This window comes from Zingiber officinale, chromosome 8B, assembly GCF_018446385.1.
Source record: "Zingiber officinale cultivar Zhangliang chromosome 8B, Zo_v1.1, whole genome shotgun sequence".
Taxonomy (NCBI): Eukaryota; Viridiplantae; Streptophyta; class Magnoliopsida; order Zingiberales; family Zingiberaceae; genus Zingiber; species Zingiber officinale.
Genome location: NC_056001.1, coordinates 46,028,258 through 46,049,447, shown reverse-complemented (window position 1 = coordinate 46,049,447; position 21,190 = coordinate 46,028,258). Strand labels below are relative to the sequence as shown.

At 34.7% G+C, this 21,190-nt stretch overlaps 3 protein-coding genes across 3 annotated transcripts in view; 1 reads left to right on the top strand and 2 right to left on the bottom strand.

The window, feature by feature from the left end:
• Nucleotides 1–5,810: 5,810 nt before the first annotated feature.
• LOC122013754 lies at nt 5,811–7,131 on the bottom strand. Its single transcript, XM_042569981.1, has 3 exons — nt 6,747–7,131; nt 6,549–6,692; nt 5,811–6,202 (listed from the first exon to the last, which is right to left on the bottom strand). Exons 1-3 carry the CDS (start codon nt 7,129–7,131, stop codon nt 5,811–5,813), a joined length of 921 nt encoding a protein of 306 aa, XP_042425915.1.
• Nucleotides 7,132–8,242: 1,111 nt separating this feature from the next.
• On the top strand, nt 8,243–9,077 carry LOC122013753. Its single transcript, XM_042569980.1, has 3 exons — nt 8,243–8,326; nt 8,427–8,558; nt 8,610–9,077. The coding sequence occupies exons 1-3, from the start codon at nt 8,243–8,245 to the stop codon at nt 9,075–9,077; spliced, it is 684 nt and encodes a 227-aa protein (XP_042425914.1).
• Nucleotides 9,078–10,775: 1,698 nt separating this feature from the next.
• Nucleotides 10,776–21,190, bottom strand: part of LOC122014657 (probable WRKY transcription factor 33) — a 29,279-nt gene continuing 18,864 nt past the window's right edge. Inside the window, exon 5 of the mRNA XM_042570999.1 lies at nt 10,776–11,487. Coding sequence (XP_042426933.1) covers nt 10,971–11,487 — 517 coding nt within the window. The 3' untranslated portion in view covers nt 10,776–10,970. The remainder of the gene's footprint in view (nt 11,488–21,190) is intronic.

Genomic DNA, 21,190 nt, shown 5'->3' with positions numbered 1-21,190 from the left:
TTATATAACATTTGTGATGATGCAAAGTCTAAGAGTGAAGCTGAAAGTATAATTAACTCAATTGAAAGTTTTGAATTTTTATTTGGTATGGTTATTTGGTATGACATTTTATTTGCTATAAACATGATAAGTAAGAAGTTAAAATCAAAATCTATGTGCATTGATTCTGCTATGAAACAATTAGATGGTGTAATATCATATTTTGAAAAATATAGGAATGATGATTTTGCAACAAGTTTGACTATTGCTAAAAGTCTTGCATCTAATATGAATATAGAGCCAATATTTTCAATGAAACGTCGTATTTTTAGAAAAAAATAATTTGATGAGAAAGAAGATGATGAAATTCCACTATCATCGGAAGAATCTTTTAGAATTGATTATTTTGTGATTGTTGTAGACATGACAATTTCTTCTTTGAAAAGTAGATTTGATGAAATGAAAACATTTGAAAATATATTTGATTTTTTGTTTGATTCGAAAACATTAAAATCATTAGATAATGATAAGTTGAGAAAATATTGTATTAATTTAACATCCACTTTTACGCATGAAAATTCATTAGATGTTGAGTTAGATGATTTGTTTACGGAATTAAAAATATTACAAGTGACTTTACCAAATGAGACAATGTCAGCAATTGATATTCTTAATTTTGTGAAAAATATAGATTGTTATCCAAATGTTGCAATTGCTTATAGAATATTGTTAACTATGCCTGTTACCTTAGGATAAGCTGAAAGGAGTTTCTCAAAATTAAAATTATTAAAAACATACATGAGATCAACAATATCACAAGAGAGATTGAATGGATTAGCAATTTTATCTATTGAAAAAGAAATTTTAGAAAATCATGAAATTAATAATATTATAGATGACTTTGCATCTAGAAAAACTAGAAGAAGTCATTATAAATAATTTTTACTTTATGAAAAAAAAATTAAGGACCTATTTTGATGGTTTCGCCCCGAGCCTCCTGATTGTTAGGACCGGGGCTGGACCTAATGGGGGATAACCTTGATGGTAAAGTCAGATTGGGGAAGGCAAGCTCATAAACAAGTTAAGAGGTGAGAGAATTATGACCCAAGAGAGGGTAGTTCCCAAGTTTGACAAACACTCAACCATTAGAATTAGAATGATCATAGTCGAGGTTTCAATTGACCAATCAGCTTAGTCAACTACATAGTTGACTCTTGCTTTGATAGCTAGCAAATAAAATATTTCAACTGGGAGCCAGGTCAAATGAGCAATGAGAAAGTTGAATGATAGTCGTTTATCTAACACACCCAAGCTATAACAATTGAATGACCTAATGTAGTAAAAGGTGATTCGTTAGCTCCTAATTTTTTTATTAATTTATTTTTAGATCAACAAAGAGGAAGTAAATCATGGGTAATTACTAATCATTAGTGCAGTGACCAAGACATAGGAGAAGGAATGCTCGGACGCACCAAATTTTGACCGCAAAATCTAATATAATAACACTTAATATCTCAACTATCGTACCATCCCAAAAAAATAATAATTGGATGACCTAGATCTATAGGAGAACAATCGATGAAAGTCAATCGACTAAGATAATTAATCATTGACAGACTAAATACTATAGCGATCAAGAAAATAGTTGGTTGATGGTAAATCCAATCAACTAAACAGTGACAGAATAACATAATAGAAAGTGAAAGCTATAGATGTTGAAGGATAGAAAAAGGGACCTACAGAACATTTAAAGGTTGGCAAAATTCTTATTGTTTAATCTCTTGAGAGAGGCTCTCATGTATCTATAGCCTAATCTTCTAACCTTTCTTTGGTCAAATTTCATAAGATAATTTGGGTAAAAAGCTTCTCTATCCTGAAAGGTACCTAGCTTTTAAAAGTGACCGATCGATTAGTGGGGGCCGTGTAATAGGAACAGGAACGAGGGTTTTAAAACATGTATTTTTGTTGTATATAATTTTTAATGTTTCACCTTGCTAGCTAAGTAAGAGTAGAAGTTTTATGTCTAATTTTTTGAATCAATTAATTTTGAAAGTAATTGATTCAGTTTAATCCTATGTAAATTTTTTATCAATCATCAAAATAAATTAAGAAGTGTGAAAATCAATGTTTTCGAGTTGTCTTCCCATAGAGGAACTTAATTTACAATGTGCCACAGTTAGAAATCGGTTATGGATGTCTGATTAACTGCGAAAGCGCTTTATCGTTAGCACAAATCATTTATATTGTGAATTGCATGAAGAAAATCACAAACCAAAGCATTTTCATTCTTTCCAAATGAAATCACAAAGAAAACAAATCATTTATGTTTCCCTCCATCCTCCCAAAGCAAATACACTCTAAATCAGAAACAATCAAACCGCTAATAGATGAACCAAAAAGAAGGCCGTCAGTGAAAGAGAGAGAGAAGAGGAAGAGTTGCAGCACGGAGCACGAAGCAACGAGGAAGGAGGAAGGAGGAAGGAAGAAGAAGAGCAATGGGGGCGGAGTGAATGAGACAGGTGGGTAATGGATCCATGGTCCCCTACACCACCAGCTGTCCCTCCTCCATTTCTCAATCGTGCTACGCTTCCTCCACTTCCTAATCATTCATCAACTGTTGCTTTAATGCACAGACTACACACACAAAGCAGAGCAGAACAGAACAGAGGAGAGCAGGACAGAGCAGAGCGGTCCCCTGTTTCGCACTCTGCACCTCCTTCGTAAATAGAAATCCAGCTACCAAACTCTCATAGCACAGGAGCATCTTTACCTCCTCGGCAAGTTATTAATTGGCACAAGGGTACAGCATGTGCATTCTTACATGGCTACCATCTCTCTCGACCTTCACATTCGCATCACGCTGCCTACCATCTCTGTCAATCTGCACAGTTATGTACGTATTCGACTGCCGGCAGGCTCGATCGCTTTCTCTTACTGTTTAGCGTTAAGAAATCAACTGTGAGATGATAAATTCAGACAATTTAAGGGGATGATTTGGTTGCTGTACTGTACTGGTGGAGAGGATTCGAGATTCGAGAGCACTAAATCAATCAAATTGGCCGACGATTAGGAGGAGAGGTTGACTCTGAAACAGGGCAAAGGAAGGATGAAACTTTCTCAGCTCAGAGTTTTTTTTTTAAATTGGATTTGGAGAATTTGTCTTCTCAAATCCAAAATCCGAATTAATACAAACTCACGGATTCGTAAATTGGGACCCAAGCTAAGGCCTATTTTACAGCGCAATTGAGTTTGATCCAACAAGGAACTATTGGATGTGAACCCAAATGCAAAATTATACCTGAGTCCATCAGACCATTTTGTCCCACAATCCATGAAAGATAGAGTCATCAATTTAAATTAAATTCATTGGTTCGTCCCATTAAATAATTTAAATAGATTGAGTTAAAATTTTATTAATCAATTTTAAGATGAGACCCAATAGACTAACCCACTTAGGCCCGAGACTCACATATTAACTCACAGATTAACCCACAGATTAAGAAACACGTGTAACTTAAATTTTATATCATTTTATTATTTATCTTTGTTGCAATTTTGAAATAAAAACTATATATTTTATCAAACATGAGTGTCCATTCTATATCCATTTATATTTAAAATATATATTCTAGAAATACATTTGGTTGAGACTATCTGAAATTGATGCTTTCAAAGTAAATCTTCCGTAAGTAAAATCTTTGGGATATGATTTTTTTTTCATATATAATTTTTAGATAGACTCGTGAGTTGGTCCATCTAATCTACGATCCGCTTTAGATTGGATGAGAATTTTTCAATTTGTTAAGATAACAAGTCGACCCATCTCACCCCACCAAAGAGTTGGTCCGTCATAAATATGTTGGATCGTGAAAGTCGATAGAGGGGGGGGGGAGAGAGGGGGTGAATATTGATTTTAAAAAAATATCGTAAAGAAGATCGAGTATGCAGCGAAAAATCGAAATTCGAACAATGCTAACACAAGTAATTTTTTACTTAGTTCGGAGCCTTGATCGATTGCTACTCCAAGGTCCGCATTCGTTGAGTGCTTTCATTGGGCAATCCACTAGTAATTCGAAATATTACAAGTGAAAGTACAATTGCTTTAAAAAAAATACCGACAACAATAATGAATGAAAAAGAAGCGCATTGTCGGAGGAGCTTCGCAGCATCGCAGGAGCACGGCACGGCACGGCACGGCACGGCACGGCACGGCAGAGCAAGTGTTGGAAGATCTTTTTGTTCGTTGTTCTTTGCTCCAGGGTGCATCCTCCTTATATAGGAGGCTCCGGGCGCCTGGATCCCTTCCGGACGCCTGGAGTGTGACGTAGCCCATCTAACCAGAGTGCTCCACGTGGCACCGTGCGTCGAGGATAACTTTTGCATTCCAGGTGCCCGGATCCCTTCCGAGCGCCCGGACCTCCGGGCACCTGGATTCCTTCCGGGCGCCCGGACCACTCTTCTCCAAAAAGTCCTTCTCTTGCAAGAAAGAGTTAGTCCAAAGCAAAATGTAAATTATATTACCCTGCAAAACAAAGTGTTAGCACGGTTATAATAAACAAAGTATTAATTAGATTATGTCTCACCTAGACCGAAATCTAGTCAAGATCTCAACTTAGAGTTTCGAAATGGTTCTAAGTTGGATCAACGCCTAAGTTCCCTTCCCGAGAACGCGTCCCCACAGTCACTCCCTTCCAGTGACTTACCTCAACTTACCTGCCAGACGTCCGGTCAACCCTTCGACCCGTCTGGACTTCGTATCAGCTATCAGGTCAGCCCGTCGACCTAGCTGGACTTCGTGCCAACTATCCAGTCGGCCCGTCGACCTAGCTGGGCTTCGTGCCAGACATCCAGTCAGTCTGTCGACCTGTCTGGACTTCGTGGCAGCTATCCAGTCGGCCTGTCGACCTAGCTGGGGTTCTTCTGCACACTTGGTCAAAGTGTTAGATGAATATGAAACTAATTTAACCTACTTTATCATTCATCAAAAATTGAGTTAGACTGCTAGTGTTAACCGCACCAACAAAATATACATGGGACAATTGTGCAATGGTTAAACCCTCCAATGGATAATTAAAGAATCTAAGGTTCGAATCTCAGTTGCGACACATTATAAGGAATTTTTCCTCCAATGAGAAGCGGGACTAAGAATGATGGTCGTCTAGATGAACCTCCATTAATACTTCCCGATATATCTTGATAGCTGATGGGAAACTTCCATAAGGTCAGGCTATTACCTTCAAAAATAGTCAATTTAAATATATAAGTTTTAATCGTATAGCCATAGATGAAACTTAGAATTCGAAAATTCACAATAAAAATATTAGAAATTGTAAATAATATTTAATTTATCATGGGAATTATGATTACTTAGACCATCTCCAACCACAAAATCTATTTTGGTGTACTTTCAACACCAATTTGGTGTCATTTGAACACCAAAAATTTTTCCAACTCCAACCAATGCACATCATTTCCTACACTAAAAGGAATATTTTTTAGAATATTCTATTTTCCATCTTATAATTTATTATCAACATACATATTAATTTGTTAAATATTTTTATTACGATAATAATTACTATTAAATTTAAAAAATTTATTGTATATGATAACTAATTTTTATGATATTATGTTTTTAGTTACAAGAAAATTAAAATTGGTATTTTATAATTTTGTTAGAAATAATTTAATAAACATACTAATATTTAATATTTAAAGATAATATATAGTCATAAACAATTTAGATATTTTTTTTAAATATTTTCACAAAACAAATAACACATCATTAATAATACAAATAACACTTCATTAATAATACATCATTATGAACCTTAATTATCAGAATTATCAAATTGTTCCCACAAATGCTCAATTAATGCATTTCTAAGGGCAAAGTGAGCATTTTTATTTTTGATTCCTTCATATCTAGCAAGAAACTCTTGAAATCGGGTATTGTCATCTACTGTTGTATCAACATCTGCAACCGACGAGACTTCACCTTGATCAACAATTGAGGTATTCATATCGCGCTCATCTTCAATTATCATATTATGCATAATAATACATGAAGTCATTATATCATGTAAAATATTTTTCTGCCAAAAACGTGAAGGTCTTGCAACAATTGCAAAGCGTGATTGGAGCACTCCAAATGCTCGCTCAACATTTTTTCTACATGCCGCTTGTTTCATTGCAAACAACTTATTCTTTGTACTGTGTGGATCTTGAATTGAACAAGTGTAGACCATTTTGGACATATACCATCAGCTAAATAGTAACCAATGTTGTACTCTTTTACTTGAATGACATAACGAGCAGGGGAGCAATACCTTGAGCAAGGTTAGAAAAAAGATGAGAAGACTCCAATACATTAATATCATTGTTAGATCCAGGTAAACCGAAATATGCATGTCATATCCAAATATCATAATTAGCTACAACTTCTACAATAATTGTTGGCTTTCCACTGCGACCAGAATATTGCCCAGCCCATGCTGTTGGGCAATTTTTCCACCTCCAATGCATGCAATCTAGACTACCCAACATACTAGGAAAACCACGTTGCTCACCAATATGAAGAAGTCTGGCAACATCATTAGCATTGGGTGATCGAAGGTACTGTCCTCCAAATACTTCAACAACAGCACGGCAAAATCTTTTCACACTTTCTATGACAGTTGATTCTCCTATTTTGATGTACTCATCAGTAGCATCTGTCGGTACACCATATGCCAATATTCAAAATGCAGCTGCCATTTTTTGTAAACCTGACAAACCAAGTTTTCCAACTCCGTCTCTTTTCTGCACAAAATAATTGTCATGATTACTAACCTCGTTAAAAATACGCATAAATAAATTTCTTCCCATCCGGAATCTTCTTCGAAACATTGCAGCATTATATGTAGGATTTTTGGTAAAGTAATCATTGAATATATTACGATCAACAGCTTCTCTATTACGATTGATCACTATGTGACCAGGAATAGATCCTTGATGTTTGCCTTTGTTGCTTTCTTCACTTAGATGTTTCAAAATGACCTGATTGTTTCGGTAGATCGCTTGAGTGATAAGCCTTCTGTGTGCTTCAAATATATCATCATCTTCAGAGCTTGAGGATGATAAATTTGATGTACCTTCATATCTAGCACTCATTTTTTGAGATGAAGAATGTGATTGAATTGTTTTCAGTTATGGTATGTATTTATAATGTATACACAACACTATTATTTTTGCAGGTGATGGGACATCACAATGCACACACTATTATAATTATTTCAGAAAATGGGACATTACAATGAACACACAACACTATTATTTTTTTAGGAGATGGGACATCACAATGCACACACAACATTATTATTTTTGCAGATGAAAGGGCATCACAATGCACACATCATTATTATTATTTCAGGAGATGGGACATCAGAATGCACGCACAACATTATTATTTTTGCAGGCGACAGGACATCACAATGCACACACCATGATAATTATTTCAGGAGATGGGACATTACAATGAACACACAACACTATTATTTTTGCAGATGATGGGACATCACAATGCACACACTATTATAATTATTTCAGAAGATGAGACATTAAAATGAACACACAACACTATTATTTTTTTAGGAGATGGGACATCACAATGCACACACAACATTATTATTTTTCATATGAAGGGGCATCACAATGCACACACCATTATCATTATTTCAGGAGATGGGACATCGCAATGCACACACAACATTATTATTTTTGCAGACGACGAGATATCACAATGCACACACCATGATAATTATTTTAGGAGATGGGACATTACAATGAACACACAACACTATTATTTTTACAGATGATGGGACATCACAATGCACACACTATTATAATTATTTCAGAAGATGGGACATCACAATGCACACACAACACTATTATTTTTGCAGGTAATGGGACATCACAATGCACACACAAATCTTATACAATGCACATAATTTTTTCCTATATAATGGCATACTAGACATGATCATCACAATGCACCTTTACTCTTGAAAAAAATGAGTTTGAATTCTCGTTCATCATTCTACTCAGTTGAAGAAGATAAACATTTATGTCATGTTTATCTTCATATTTCTCAAAATCCAATCATAGGAATCAACCAAAAAAAGGATCAATTTTGGGCAAGAGTTGAGATAGAGTATAATTAAGATCCAAATTTTAAAAATTCAGAGCGACCGAGAAGATCATTACAAAAAAAAGAATGAATACTATGATTGCTGCTGTTTCCAAATTGAAGGGTTACATACGACAAATCGAAGAATTGAATCCAAGTGGAGCATCAAAGGAAGATATTGTAAGTTGTTTTCATTATTTCTTTTGTAGACTATCCAAGTTGTTTTTAATATCTAATTTAGTTATTAATTTTGTTTCATAATTGTATTATTTTCTTACAGATGAATCGTGCTCAAATGTTATTAGTACAAGACCCTAATTACTCAAAGGGCTTCAAATTTAGACATGTGTGGAGCATTCTTCAAGGTGTTGAGAAATTCAACAGTGACAACGTCAAAGCTGCATCTACGAGAGTGCAACGACAAACTGCTCAAGCTGATTATTCTTAATCATATAATCTCGAGAAAGATATTTATTCACCTTCATCTCCACATGTCTCTTCGTTTAATCTTAACATCACTGATTCAGACAGTGGTGGTACTTCAACTAAACGACCTATTGGGGTGAAGAAAGCAAAACTAAAGAGAAAGAATGAACAACAATTCAATAAAATGGTTTCACAGAATGACGAACTTGTTGCGGCGTTAGATCGAAGTACCAATGTTACTATGTTCAAGGAAGAGAATAAATTTTTTTTCAAAGATTTGAATACCATTGCTAATCCAATAATGCGTGAATTTATTCGCGGTGAACAACTCAGAATTATGCAAAAGAGGACTGAAAATCAAAAATCTCAATCAATTCCACATCAAGGAGAAGGATCTAGGATCAATTCGTCTCAAGAAGAAGAACAAGGATCTCAAGATCCTTTGAATGGTTCCGGTAAATTTTATGATTACTTCGGTGGTTTATTAGGAAGTGATTTTTCATAATATTAAACATTGATTTGTTTAGTATTGCAATGTTATAGTAGTTATTTAAATATATGTTTACTTTAGTGTTTGTGGCATCTTTAAATTGTATGATGGACTATGTGTTATGTATTTTGAAATTTTAAATGTTTAATTGTGTGTTTGTTATGAAATTACCAATATTCTAAATTTTAATATATTGATAATCTTAGTAATATAACAAATATTTTAAATATTAATTATTTAAGTTAATAACTAATATAAATTTATAATATATAAAATTTACATAATAAATTCAATTAAATTAAATAATATTAATTTATAATATTTAAGAATATTTTAAATATAAATTTAAGATTATAATATATTATAATTAAAAAATCCGTACTTGCGCCATTTTGGTGCAAGTTTTAGGGTCTCCATTGGAGGAGATATGATGTCCCTTTTACACCAAAATTATGTAAAATGGCACCGGTTGGAGTTGCTCTTAGTGCTCATTGGAACTAATCAAGTCGAGTCTCAAATAATAAATTTCACATTGAGGTAAATGAACTTATGTTTTACTTAAATTCTACCAATAGTTTAGGAAACTATAATGAGTTAAATGTATTAGATCAGTGAAAAATGATGCTTCTATATGCCCTATTTAGTTGTCATTTATCATAATTTACTCACAATTCTCATATTTACAATAGCGTCTAAGTCTGTTTTAATGTGGGTAATAGGGTATTGGATAAGAAGAGTTATCGCTTGAAGACTGATGCATTGCAGATATGTATAAACTTGATGGATTAGATAAACGTATGGAAGTGAAGTGAGTTGTCAATATCAAATTCAAATCGTGACAAAGATAGACCACGCCAAGTATGATCCACCTTGTCCTCCCTCCCCACCTTCCGACGGTAAGCAAATAGTAGAATCATGTTTATCATTTTTTTAATTTTATTTTATTTTTTTTAATAATTAAAAAATAATATAGACTATATATTTTTCAAATATAATGAAGATACTTCCAAAGAAAGACTATAGCAGTATTCTACCATTGTACCATAGCTTTACACATCAACTCAATCCAACTTATCAATAAAATATTACATAGGTTATGTTTGACATGACCCATGATAATTCATATTGAGCGGTTTATTAAGCGGTACACAACTCAACCCAAGTCATGTTCAGCTAGATCAACCTATTTTGTCATCTTTAGTGCCTCATCATTATTCTTATAGGAATCTAGTCAGACTCAAAATACATTTCGTACATATCTTTAAAAGATTTCAAAGTTAAACACTTTCACCAAGATGGAGGCTCCAACTTCTTTATGCTCATTCTCTAAGTACAACCAAACTTAATACTCTTCCAAAGATCAACAATGAAAGGCTAGAATTGTAAATTTAAGACAATATCATCAATTAATACAGATTAGTTAGGACTTATTATCAAATATTAATATCATTTAATTGGACCTAATCACATTAAAGAAATTAAGATTCTTCAACATTTCCTACCAAAAGACAATCATAAATTTACTAACCACCAACTCACCAAAAAGCTAGACAATCCAAGGTCTATAGTTAGACTATCAACATGCTCCATGACAATAAAGGTAGCACACTAATCCAAAGGACTAATCAATTCAAGATCCTTGGAAACTTTAGAATCCCCACCATCCCCATTCCCCATGAGCTTTATATGCAATTCAAAATAATTTCGACAAGATTAAAGTTAGTAACAGGATTAATAATTAGAGAAATTTTTACAGATCAAAGTTAACCCTGATAATTGGAGTATGAGACATTGCCAACTAATGTTAAATGAGGGACGTCATTGAAAGACTATACAGATGCAATTACAACAAATCTCTAGAAAAGTTAAATAAAGCGCATGCGTCAAAATTGCAGTAAGTATATTGATTTAGGTGCTTTGAATAGACACTGAAGCTGAAGTTTTGTTAATCATGGAGCTTTTGATGCCTTCAGAGCTATTCATGCCGCTGCTATCTCCTGAGGATGAGTTGAATTCCATGCTCAGAAGAGCTTGAGCAGATTCCGGTGCTGGATCACCTCCATTTTCGCGATTCATATCAGCAGCTTCTTCTTCAACTGCAGTATTTAGATGGGCTTGAGTTGATTCCAATGCCCGATCATCCCCGAGTTCAAATTTTGAACCCCTATTTGCTTTCTCCGCTTTGGTATTCTGAGGTGACTTGGCAGACAAACTTTTTCCAGAAATGGGGGATGTGCCAAGGTGTTCATCAGCAACAGCTGTGGCAACTTTAATAGCAGTCGATGATGACACATTAGTGTATTTTGATGGCTGAGGGTGATTGTGCTCGCCCTCATAAGTGATAAGAAGAGATTTTGCATCATGTGATGATCTCTCGACGTGCTTACGAACAGGACAACCACTATGAGTGCACCTATAGTAGCTTCTGCATTATATAAAAGGAAATGGATGGTTGTAAAACAACATAAAACAGCAAATAACAAAAGTGAAGCAATTGAGTCAGTACTATTATGCATGTGTGTTCATCATGTAGTATAGAATAATAATGAAATGATCATGCATCACTACCTATGTGAACTTGTCTTGGTTAGCATGAAATACTAGTATATGGCTTAAGGGTAAAAATCTAGTACAATATCAGTCTTAGACTCCTGTGCCTAATCGGCAAAAGATGGTATCAAGGTCGATGCCCATATGGTAGAAAGAGGTGGTGTCAGCCAACACCTAGGAGGGGAAGCCTTAGGCCAACAGACTTGCAACCCATCTTTCAAGAATGACATGGCATTAAAATTATTATCTCATTCATTTAGAGTCGGCAAGCTCTGAGGATTAGATCATTTGTTTATGATACATTCTAGTTCATAGAGCATCAACACATTGTGCACTTTGTGAAAAGTCATTTACCAATCTCTTAGGGAAGGGGGAAGGGGGGAGGAGGGAAAGACTTACAAAATTGTACATGAAGCTTGTGTCACTCCTACATTTTTTTTGGTTATTTTCCCTGCCCTCCCCCTCTCCCTTCTATCTTTCCACCCCAAGTAAACTCAACCTTAAGGGATTGTTTACTTGGATAGAAAACTGAAAGGATAGATTATAAAGAGAATAGATGTTTAGAATTTTCTATCCTTACTACTGAAAAAAAAAAAAACTATTGGATAGAAGATAGATCTCTCTATTCCACAATTTTGTTTCCACCCAAATTGGACGAAAACTAAAGTTCGCCCTTACCAAAAGATGTCTATTTATGACTCCTTGCAAAAATAATTACAATTGTGACTGTTTGTGAAATAATCTGCACTTACGACAACAAAATGTTAGCAGACCTAGTGAACACTGGACTCGCAATCACTGACCTCGTTATCAAACCTAAACGATGAACTTGTGAGCACCAACATAAGTTAATGAGGCCGATTGAGCCAAAGGTTAGGTGGCATACAGGAGCCAAACTAGCAAATGGACTTCTCCAGCTGAGCAGGCCAAGCAAGCTCAACCGATCAGACAATTTGGATAGGCTAGAAGAGCCCAAAAAATCAAATCAAGTGAGATAGGTCAGGTGAGCTAATTGATTTGATCGGGTTGAACTAAGCCTAGTAGACCAATAGAATCAGTCAAATCAAAAGAGCTGATCGAATCAAATGGGCTGGAAGATTGGACAGGTTAGGCGAGTCAAGTGGGTCAAATGGGTTAGACGAGTCAACCAGGCCAAGCAAGTCGGGTGGGTTGATGAAGTAGATTGGGCTAAATGGGCCGGTCCTGACAAATAAAACAAGCAAGACAAAATGGTCAGGTGAGTAGAGCAGCCTAGGTGGATGAGCGGGGCAAGCAGGCTAAGTTAATTTAGCAAGTCAAGTAGCTCGAGCAAGCAAAGTGAATTGGGAGAGTTAAGTAGGACAAGTGCTCTTATCAAGCTGAGCATGCTGATCAAGTGGCGTGGAAAAATGAGACACTTGGGCAGGCCAGGTAGTTCTTACAAACTAATTGGGTTGGATGGGCCAAACGGTTTGAATGAGTCAAGTGGATTGAATAGTTTAAACAAGATGAGAGGGATGGTTCGGACAAGTTGATTGGGTTGCATAGGCTAGGTTTTTCAAACAAACCAAACAAGCTGCAAGGGCCTAGATATCTGTTGGACTTGGTTGTCTGAACAGGTTGTGCAAGTTGAGTAAATAGGACAGATCAAATGAGTATGTCGAATGAACGAGCCATTCATTCCTTTATTTACCATCCATTTATCATAGCTTATCCATTGTAGTAAAGTGAAAATATAATTAAATTATTATTTTTTCATCCCTGTAGGTAAACATATCCTAAAAGAGATCCATTAGCTACAAAAAATGAATTAATAATCAAGAAGTGTACTACTCATCTTGAGTTTAAATATATACAGAGAAACCCAAGCTTGAATAACCTAAAAGAGAACCACTGTAATATATAAACAAGCTACATTCTTCTTGCAGTACACAGAGAACCGATGGAAAAGGTAACATGCATTACATCAATTTAATGTACGCATTCACTAATTAGTTTTAGATTATCTTGATCACACATTTAAAATATTACAAGCATAACAAATATGGAAAAGTCTACAATTTAATATAGAATTAAATTTATCTTTAAACTGGCACATCATTTTTTGTTGTCTTATAAAATGTAATGAAAGAAAGATATATAGGTGATACAATAAGCCTATGCTACACTATAAATATTAGTAGGATATGGTAACGTATTAGAAAGATATTCTACACTTCTAAAACTAACAATTCTTTATTGTATAAAAGTTTTCATCTATCCATTGCGGAGTGGCTACTATTGCAAACATCATATATTAATATTAATATAATTCTTTGCAGAAGAACGAGATTTAATTTTAAATCTCAAAAAAAAAAAATAATGCATTTCTAAAGATTCCCTTATAAAGAAGTTGTAAATATATCCCAACAAAAATTTCAAAATCTGTAGAATCGATTATTAAGAATGATGATTCAAACTTCACCATATATTCAGGATTAGTGAGTCTCATTCTATCAATTTCATGTGAAAAAGAATAGTAAGACTACAAATAGTAAAACATAATGTTGTTCTATTTTATGAGATTTGACTTAGTAAGGTGGCATATCCCACTAGAAGATTTGCATGACAAAATTTTCTTACATTTGATTCTTTGCCGACACCACTTAGTGGGATAATACTTGGTTGTTGTTATTCTTACATTTGATTCTTTCTTCATCATTTTGAACAATAATTTCCCAAAATTCTGGAACAAAACTTATGTCTATTGGTGGTGCAATCGGCTTTGATCTTGGGTGTTGAAAAATGTGTTTAATTAGCTTGTGGCAAGTGTATGCTGGAAAAGGTCACAAAGCAGAGAAGAAGCCCTGACAGATAAAAGGTGATTGAATGCCTAGCAAGGAGAAGTTCCAATAAATCAAGGGTGGTGATAAGGTACCTGACAAGAAGAAGTCCCTAGCAAATCAAGATTGATCCGATACTTGGCATGACAAATACTGAACCCATGGAAGGCTTGGCAAGTCGAAGAATATTTCAGTTAAGGTCTTATACTTAGAGAAGGGTTCTCTCCAATGCCGACTTGACGGATTTTATTTGTGCAACGATGAGCAGAGTGAACATGTAATCATGGGCACGAATGAAAGCCTTCAAATTGGCTCGTCACCATTCCAGTCAATTGAATTAAAACTATTAATCTACTGCTCACTGAGTGAGCAAATGACATGATTTAGAATGTGTCAGTCGACTTAGCAATCGACTAATTATGAATAAGTTGACTGCACCAGCCAACTGAGAAACATACTATTTGTTTTGAAACATTCTGTTTAATCGTCTCCTGAAAAGCATTCATCTAGTGTTTATTTTGAGTCGACAGGAGTAATAGTTAATTTATTGTAACAACATATAGCAGTATAATAGGAGCAATTGAGTGATGGTAGTTGGATGGTTGTAACAAAATAGTTTGTTCAAGATAGAGGCAATTGATTGATGGAATGAGCAATCAACTAAAATAACAATAAGAGCAGTTATCCAACATCGGCCAACAACAAATAGTCGACTCGTGATTTAAGGGCAACTAGATGATTCTAGAGACTTCTTGAGAGCTTGGCCAAAGCTATAAATATAAAATCTATGAGCTATAAAGAGGAACTTTTCTAAAGCAACTATACTCTGTCAAACTCTCTACTAAAGCTCTCTCTCTCTCTCTTTAATTGCATTTTTTTTTTTTACTCAAGGCCTTGTAAGGAGTTTTCCCACCTTCCTTAAGAGTTTCAAAAAGAAGAAAATTATTAAATTTCATGTTGTGACCTACTGAAAAGTCGAAGGCCATGGAACAGGAATTTAGGAGCTATCAAACCATGTAAAGAACTGGAGTTAACATTGCCTCTTCTTACTCTTTTTTTTGTGTATTTACTTAATTGTTTGTATTTTATGTTTAAATTTCCTTCTTGTTAAGTTGTAGATAAGACTATTTACCACCCCACCCCTCTCTAACCTTCTTTTCAATACTTCATCTATTAACTGAGGATGATTCATTAACATTTCATGATGGCAAATTCTAAAAAGTTGAATTCTTATCATTTTTCCCCAAAAAAACATAAACATAAAAAAAATAACAATAACCAAGTTTTTATCTCACTAAGTGAGGTAAGTTACATAGATCCTATTACATCATTAGGCTTGATCCCCTACTTATATTGTCGAGGAATCACACCAATCCATCCCAAACTTGGTGGTTATCTCAACGGTGACGATACTATAGGGGAGGTCCCGAGGAAAAATACCTCGATGCCAAAATGATAAAAACCTTAACACCTCTTATTTGATTTAATTTTTTCCATATTTGGAAATATGAAAGAGATAAAAATCCAAACTGCAAAGGTCGTCTTATTTAAGATCTCAATTATGACATCTCTTCTCTGTCACTTCACACCTCGGAATGCATTATTCTATTTCTTACATTTAAATGAATTTTATCATTCTTAACCAAGTCTTCTTTGATCTTTCTTTTCCTCAATGTGTATTAGTTATGGTTTCATATCATTTAACTAAGACATTTATTATTCACTTAAGTATACGTCCATACCATCTTAAAAGTGTCTTTTTGAGTTTTCTTAAATTGGCGCAATCTGAGTTTCTCTCTAACATTCTCATATTTTATCATGTTTATCTTGTATGTTCACACATCCACCTTAACATTCTCATCTATACGACTCTCATTTTTTACTTGTGTGCTCACTTCATTGTACAATATTCAACTACATATAATATATTAGGTCTAACTCATTTTGTAAAACTTTCTTTTAACCTTTAGATTTATGTTGAGATCACAAAGAACTCTTGACATTCTCTTTCATTTCAACCATCTTACTTGTATCCTATGTAAAACATCTCTATCAACCTCTCCATCCTTTTGCAAAAAAAAAAACACCTTAGATACTTAAAGCTCTCAACTACACATAATTCATCTTCTCTATCTTAACAATTGTCACACTACATCTACTACTACTAAATTTAAACTACTAAGATCAAAATCTTTTGCTTTCAATATTTTCCGCCAATATTCGAGCTTAGTATTTACTACTTCACATATCCCATCGACCAAAATAAAGTGATATGCAAACAACATGCACTATGGTAACTTGTCTTGGATGTGTCTAGTGAGTTCACTCAACTAGCATAAAAATATATGAACTTAGAACCGATTCTTAATGTAATCATATTTTTATGAGAAGCATTTTGGTTAATCCACCTAGAATCTTCACTCTTTTCATTACATCCTTATACATATCTTTGATTGTTTCAATGTACGGTATACTAACACCTTATTTTTTTTTAATTCTCCATATAATTTCCTTCAAGACTTTGTCATAAGCTTTTCTAAGTCGATGAATACTATATGTAAGTTTTGTTTCATTTCATGATACTTTTCAATTAATTGTCTGAGATATATACCTTCTATCATCGAACTTTTAGACGTAAATCCAAATTAATTTTTGGCCATATTGGTATCCTTCCTTATTTTTTCTATTATTTTTTTCAAAGTTTCATAGTATGACTCATTAACTTAATATTCATATAATTCACACAATTTTATGTCTCCTTTGTTTTTATACAAGAGCCTAAAGTATTTACCCTCTAATGATCATGTATTTTCTTTATTTTCAATATTGAATATCGTAAGTCATTCAATATCCCTAAGTACTTCCAAACTTTTATTGGAATATCAGCTAGCCTAACCGTTTTTCAATTTTGCATCCCATTTAATATTTGTTACACTTTTGAAATTTGAATTCTTCAATAAAAATTTAAATTTCTATATTATTCTGACCTACTTAAATTTTTTTAAGCTAAGTTGGTCATTGAACCTTCATTTAAAAGTTAATGAAAATAGTTCATAAACGCTCTTTTATTTCCTCATCCTTCACTGATACCTTATTTGATTCATCTTTAATGCATTTTATTTAGGTAAGATCTTTTATTTTCCTCTCTCTTGCTTAACCTATTCTATAGAAAACTAATAAAATTAATAATAAAATTGACTATTAAATAAAAACAATAAAATTTAAAAATATAACTATACCTCACAAGGAAAAGTAGACAACCTTGATAAAAGTTTAGGCATGTCGTTGATGACAAAAGCATAAAATATAGTAAATTAAAAGTAAAAATAATTGAAAACTTAGAAGAGATTAAAAGAAAATTAGAGAAAGATGCCATAAATGCAAGTACAAGAATTCCTAGTTTAGATGAGAATGGGAATGTATGTGGAAATGTATGAAGGATGGAGTGAGAGAGTTCTTATAGAAACAATTATGATTTTTATAATTTTTTAAGAAAATTTTAGTAATTTTAGAAAATAATAACATTATGCCTTTATGATTTTAATTTTCTTTAACGATTTAAGCTCGACACGTTGGCCAACAAGTGGCAAAAGGTGATTCGCTCGGCCCTAGCACCCCTGTCAGCCCCGACTAGCACAAGGGAGGCAAATCACAGTAAGTATAGTGGCAATTAGATGGAGGTGAGTTGTCCGGGGTGCAAGGATTTACGCCCTACTAGCCTCGAGGTTCAATCCCACGTCCTCAAGTGGCAAACCACCAATCACTTACCACTGGGGCGACACGTTGGCCAACAAACTATTACCCAACATGGATCAAGGCCATTTGGGTCAAGCATGATATAACTCATTTAAAATTAGACAAAACTAAAATGAAGACACCCTTCATCCGAAATCTGATAAAGGTCTTTTTATGTGCATCACATATATCATGTATAGATCTTAAAGCGATTTAATTAAAGTAATATTTTTTATATACTTTTTTTAATTTTCAGATGCTTCAATTTAGTTCTCTTCAGTTAAATCAATCAAGTTGCCTTTGTTTAGTTTGAGCAAGTATCACTATTTTAATACGCAATTTTCACATCAAATTACAGATACGTTGTTTTAAGTTTAGTAGATACTTTTATTTAGTTAAATCATATGTCTTCATTTATTTTAACCATGTATCTTCATTTAATTCAAGCAGGTGTCTTCATTTAGTCCATAATTTTTATAGGTGCCTTCATTTAGTCCATAAATTTCACATCAAATTACAGATACATTGTTTTAATTTTAGTAGATATTTTTTATTTAGTTCAATCATGTCTTCATTTATTTTAACCGTGTATCTTCATTTAATTCAAGCAGGTGTTTTCATTGAGTCCATAATATAGGTGCCTTCATTTAGCTTACAATATCTGTAGATATCTTTATTTAGTTCAACATAGATATCTTTATTTAGTGATGCCTTCGTTTGATTCAACTAGATGCTTTTATTTAGTTTATAATTTTTCCATTAGATTAAATTAGGAAGTGTTGGTGCAATTTCCCTAGGTCAAGGTTAACTAGGTTGACTAAGCTTGAGTTGACTTAAGTTTGAGTTGTGATTTTTGAGTTTTGATGTTTGACAATATAGCGAGATTGCAAGTGCAGTTGTCCATATGAAAATATTGATGGTCAAAGTTTAACCCGGAGTTAAGTAGGTCAAGGTTGACCGGATATTGGTCTGGGAAATCCTAACCAGATGTTGGGCAAGGACAAGGGCAAGTCCAACGGAAAGGTCGGTAGAAGATGAAAATCCAAGTGGGTCAATATTGACCGGACACTTGGTGTGGAAAGTCCCGATGAGTGAAACCGAGCCGTAAGAAAGTCTTGGTGAGTGAAGTCGGGCAGTTTGGGAAAGTCCTGGTGAGTGAAGCCAGATAATTTGGAAAAATCCTAGTGAGTGAAGAAAGGTGATAAAAAGTCTTAGTGAGTGAAGTCAGGCAATTTGGGAAAGTCTTAGTGAATGAAGCCAGGCAGGTTGGGAAAATCCTAGTGAGTGAAGCTAGGTGATGAAAAGTTCTGGTTAGTGAAGCCAGGTGAAAAACTCTAGTGAGTGAAGTTAGGCAGAAGAAAAATCCTAATAAGTGAAGCAGGTGAAAAGCCCTAGTTAATGAATCTATGCAAAAGGGAAGTCCTGATGAGTGAAACCAAGCAGTGGAAATCTAGGTGGATCAAAGCTGACTAGACACCTGATGTTTGGAAGTCCAAGTGAGTCAAAGGTTGACCGAACACTTAGCACGGGAAGAAAAGTCCAAGTGGGTCAAAGGATTGATCGGACACTTGGTGACAAAGTTCCAACAGGTCATGGTTGACTAAATGTTGGACGTGGGAACCCTAGACTTGAGTTTGAGCAAGTTTGGGTTGGTCAATCGATCAGGTAATCGATTGAGAGGAAATCGCGTGAGGCTTCCCAATCGATCAGCCAATTGATTGGGACACTCCAATCGATCAGCCGATCAATTGAGGAAGATTTTCTCGCATTTTTGCGAGACAGTCAGAATCGATTGGTCAATCGATTTCGAGTCTTCTGCGAGAGCACAGAGGCGCTCTGAATCAATCAATTGATCGATCGAAGTCTCCCCAATCGATTGATCAATTGATTGGGATATGACCGTTGGCGGGTTGCGAGCTTTGGATGGCTAGGATTGCATAGATCTAACGTGACAATTGATTAGGAGCAAGCTCAATCGATTGGGAACCCTAAAAGCGCAGAGATAAAGTCGTTGGCGAGTTCAAACATCGTATCTCTTCTCCGCAACACTTACACGATTCTTTTCCACTACTGTTCGCCGAACTTCAAGCTTGGAAGACAAGTGTTGCTGCACTTTCCAACTGATCCAGAGGCATCTATAAGCTACAAGAGATTAAGCAAGAAGGTTTTCATTTGTATTCTTGTGTATTTACTTTTTGTTTTGAGTTGTATGCATGTGTAAGTTTGTATGAGGTTTCTCCACCTCCGGATTGTTCCGAGGAATGTTTTTGATAGTGGAGAGTGTGCTCGTGTGTGGATCCTAGAATTAGTCACCTTATTTTGAGGTGGATACCAAGTAAATCCTTTGTGTTAACATTGGAGAGCTTTGCTTCGAGTTTATTCATGCAACAACATCTACAAAGTGAGCGAGCGAGATAAGCTAATCAACCTCCCCCCCCCCCCCCCTTAGCTCCAGAGTGTCCCGTATCAAAGCTAGGCCGCTCTTCACCGGACTCATCGCCGGAAAGGACAACGAGCTAGAGGAAGAAAAAGTTGAAGCATAAAAGTCAACAAGTCAAAGACTTCATCAACAAGCTCAACTTCAAGATGGATTTCCGAGATGGACTCGAATATGACACAAGGGCACCTCCACCATTTATAGCGTCAAGCTTCGATTCTTAGAAATCAAGGATTGAAAATTTTTTTATGATGGAGATAGAGTAATGGTTTGCTCTAATGGAGGGATTTAATGCTCCAACAGATAACAAAGGCAAAATCCTCAAGAAAAGCAAATGGAACAAAAAATAAATCTAAGATGTGAGGCAAATGATAAGGTAACCAAAGTTTTGGTTAATTTATTACCAAGCACAATCATATGCAAAATTAGGGATTATCAAGATGCTAAGGAGCTTTGGAGCAAGTTGGCAAGAATCCATGAAAAATCCTCCACTACACCAAATCAAGAAGAATCCGAAGAGGGCAACTCATTGGATCAAGAGGAGAAAATTCAAGAAGATCCATCATAAATGGAGTGTAACGATAAAGGCAAAGAGGGGGTATACT

Excerpts from the sequence above, each read along its gene's own strand:
- LOC122013754 (XM_042569981.1), bottom strand. The coding sequence starts at position 7,131 with ATGAGTGCTAGATATGAAGGTACATCAAATTTATCATCCTCAAGCTCT. Across the intron at positions 6,693-6,746 it reads TGGAAAACTTGGTTTGTCAG|ATGCTACTGATGAGTACATC; the intron begins GTTTACAAAAAA and ends GTGTACCGACAG. Across the intron at positions 6,203-6,548 it reads TGCCAGACTTCTTCATATTG|ATCCACACAGTACAAAGAAT; the intron begins GTGAGCAACGTG and ends GTTCAATTCAAG.
- LOC122013753 (XM_042569980.1), top strand. The coding sequence starts at position 8,243 with ATGATTGCTGCTGTTTCCAAATTGAAGGGTTACATACGACAAATCGAA. Across the intron at positions 8,327-8,426 it reads GAGCATCAAAGGAAGATATT|ATGAATCGTGCTCAAATGTT; the intron begins GTAAGTTGTTTT and ends ATTTTCTTACAG. Across the intron at positions 8,559-8,609 it reads TCAAAGCTGCATCTACGAGA|AAAGATATTTATTCACCTTC; the intron begins GTGCAACGACAA and ends TATAATCTCGAG.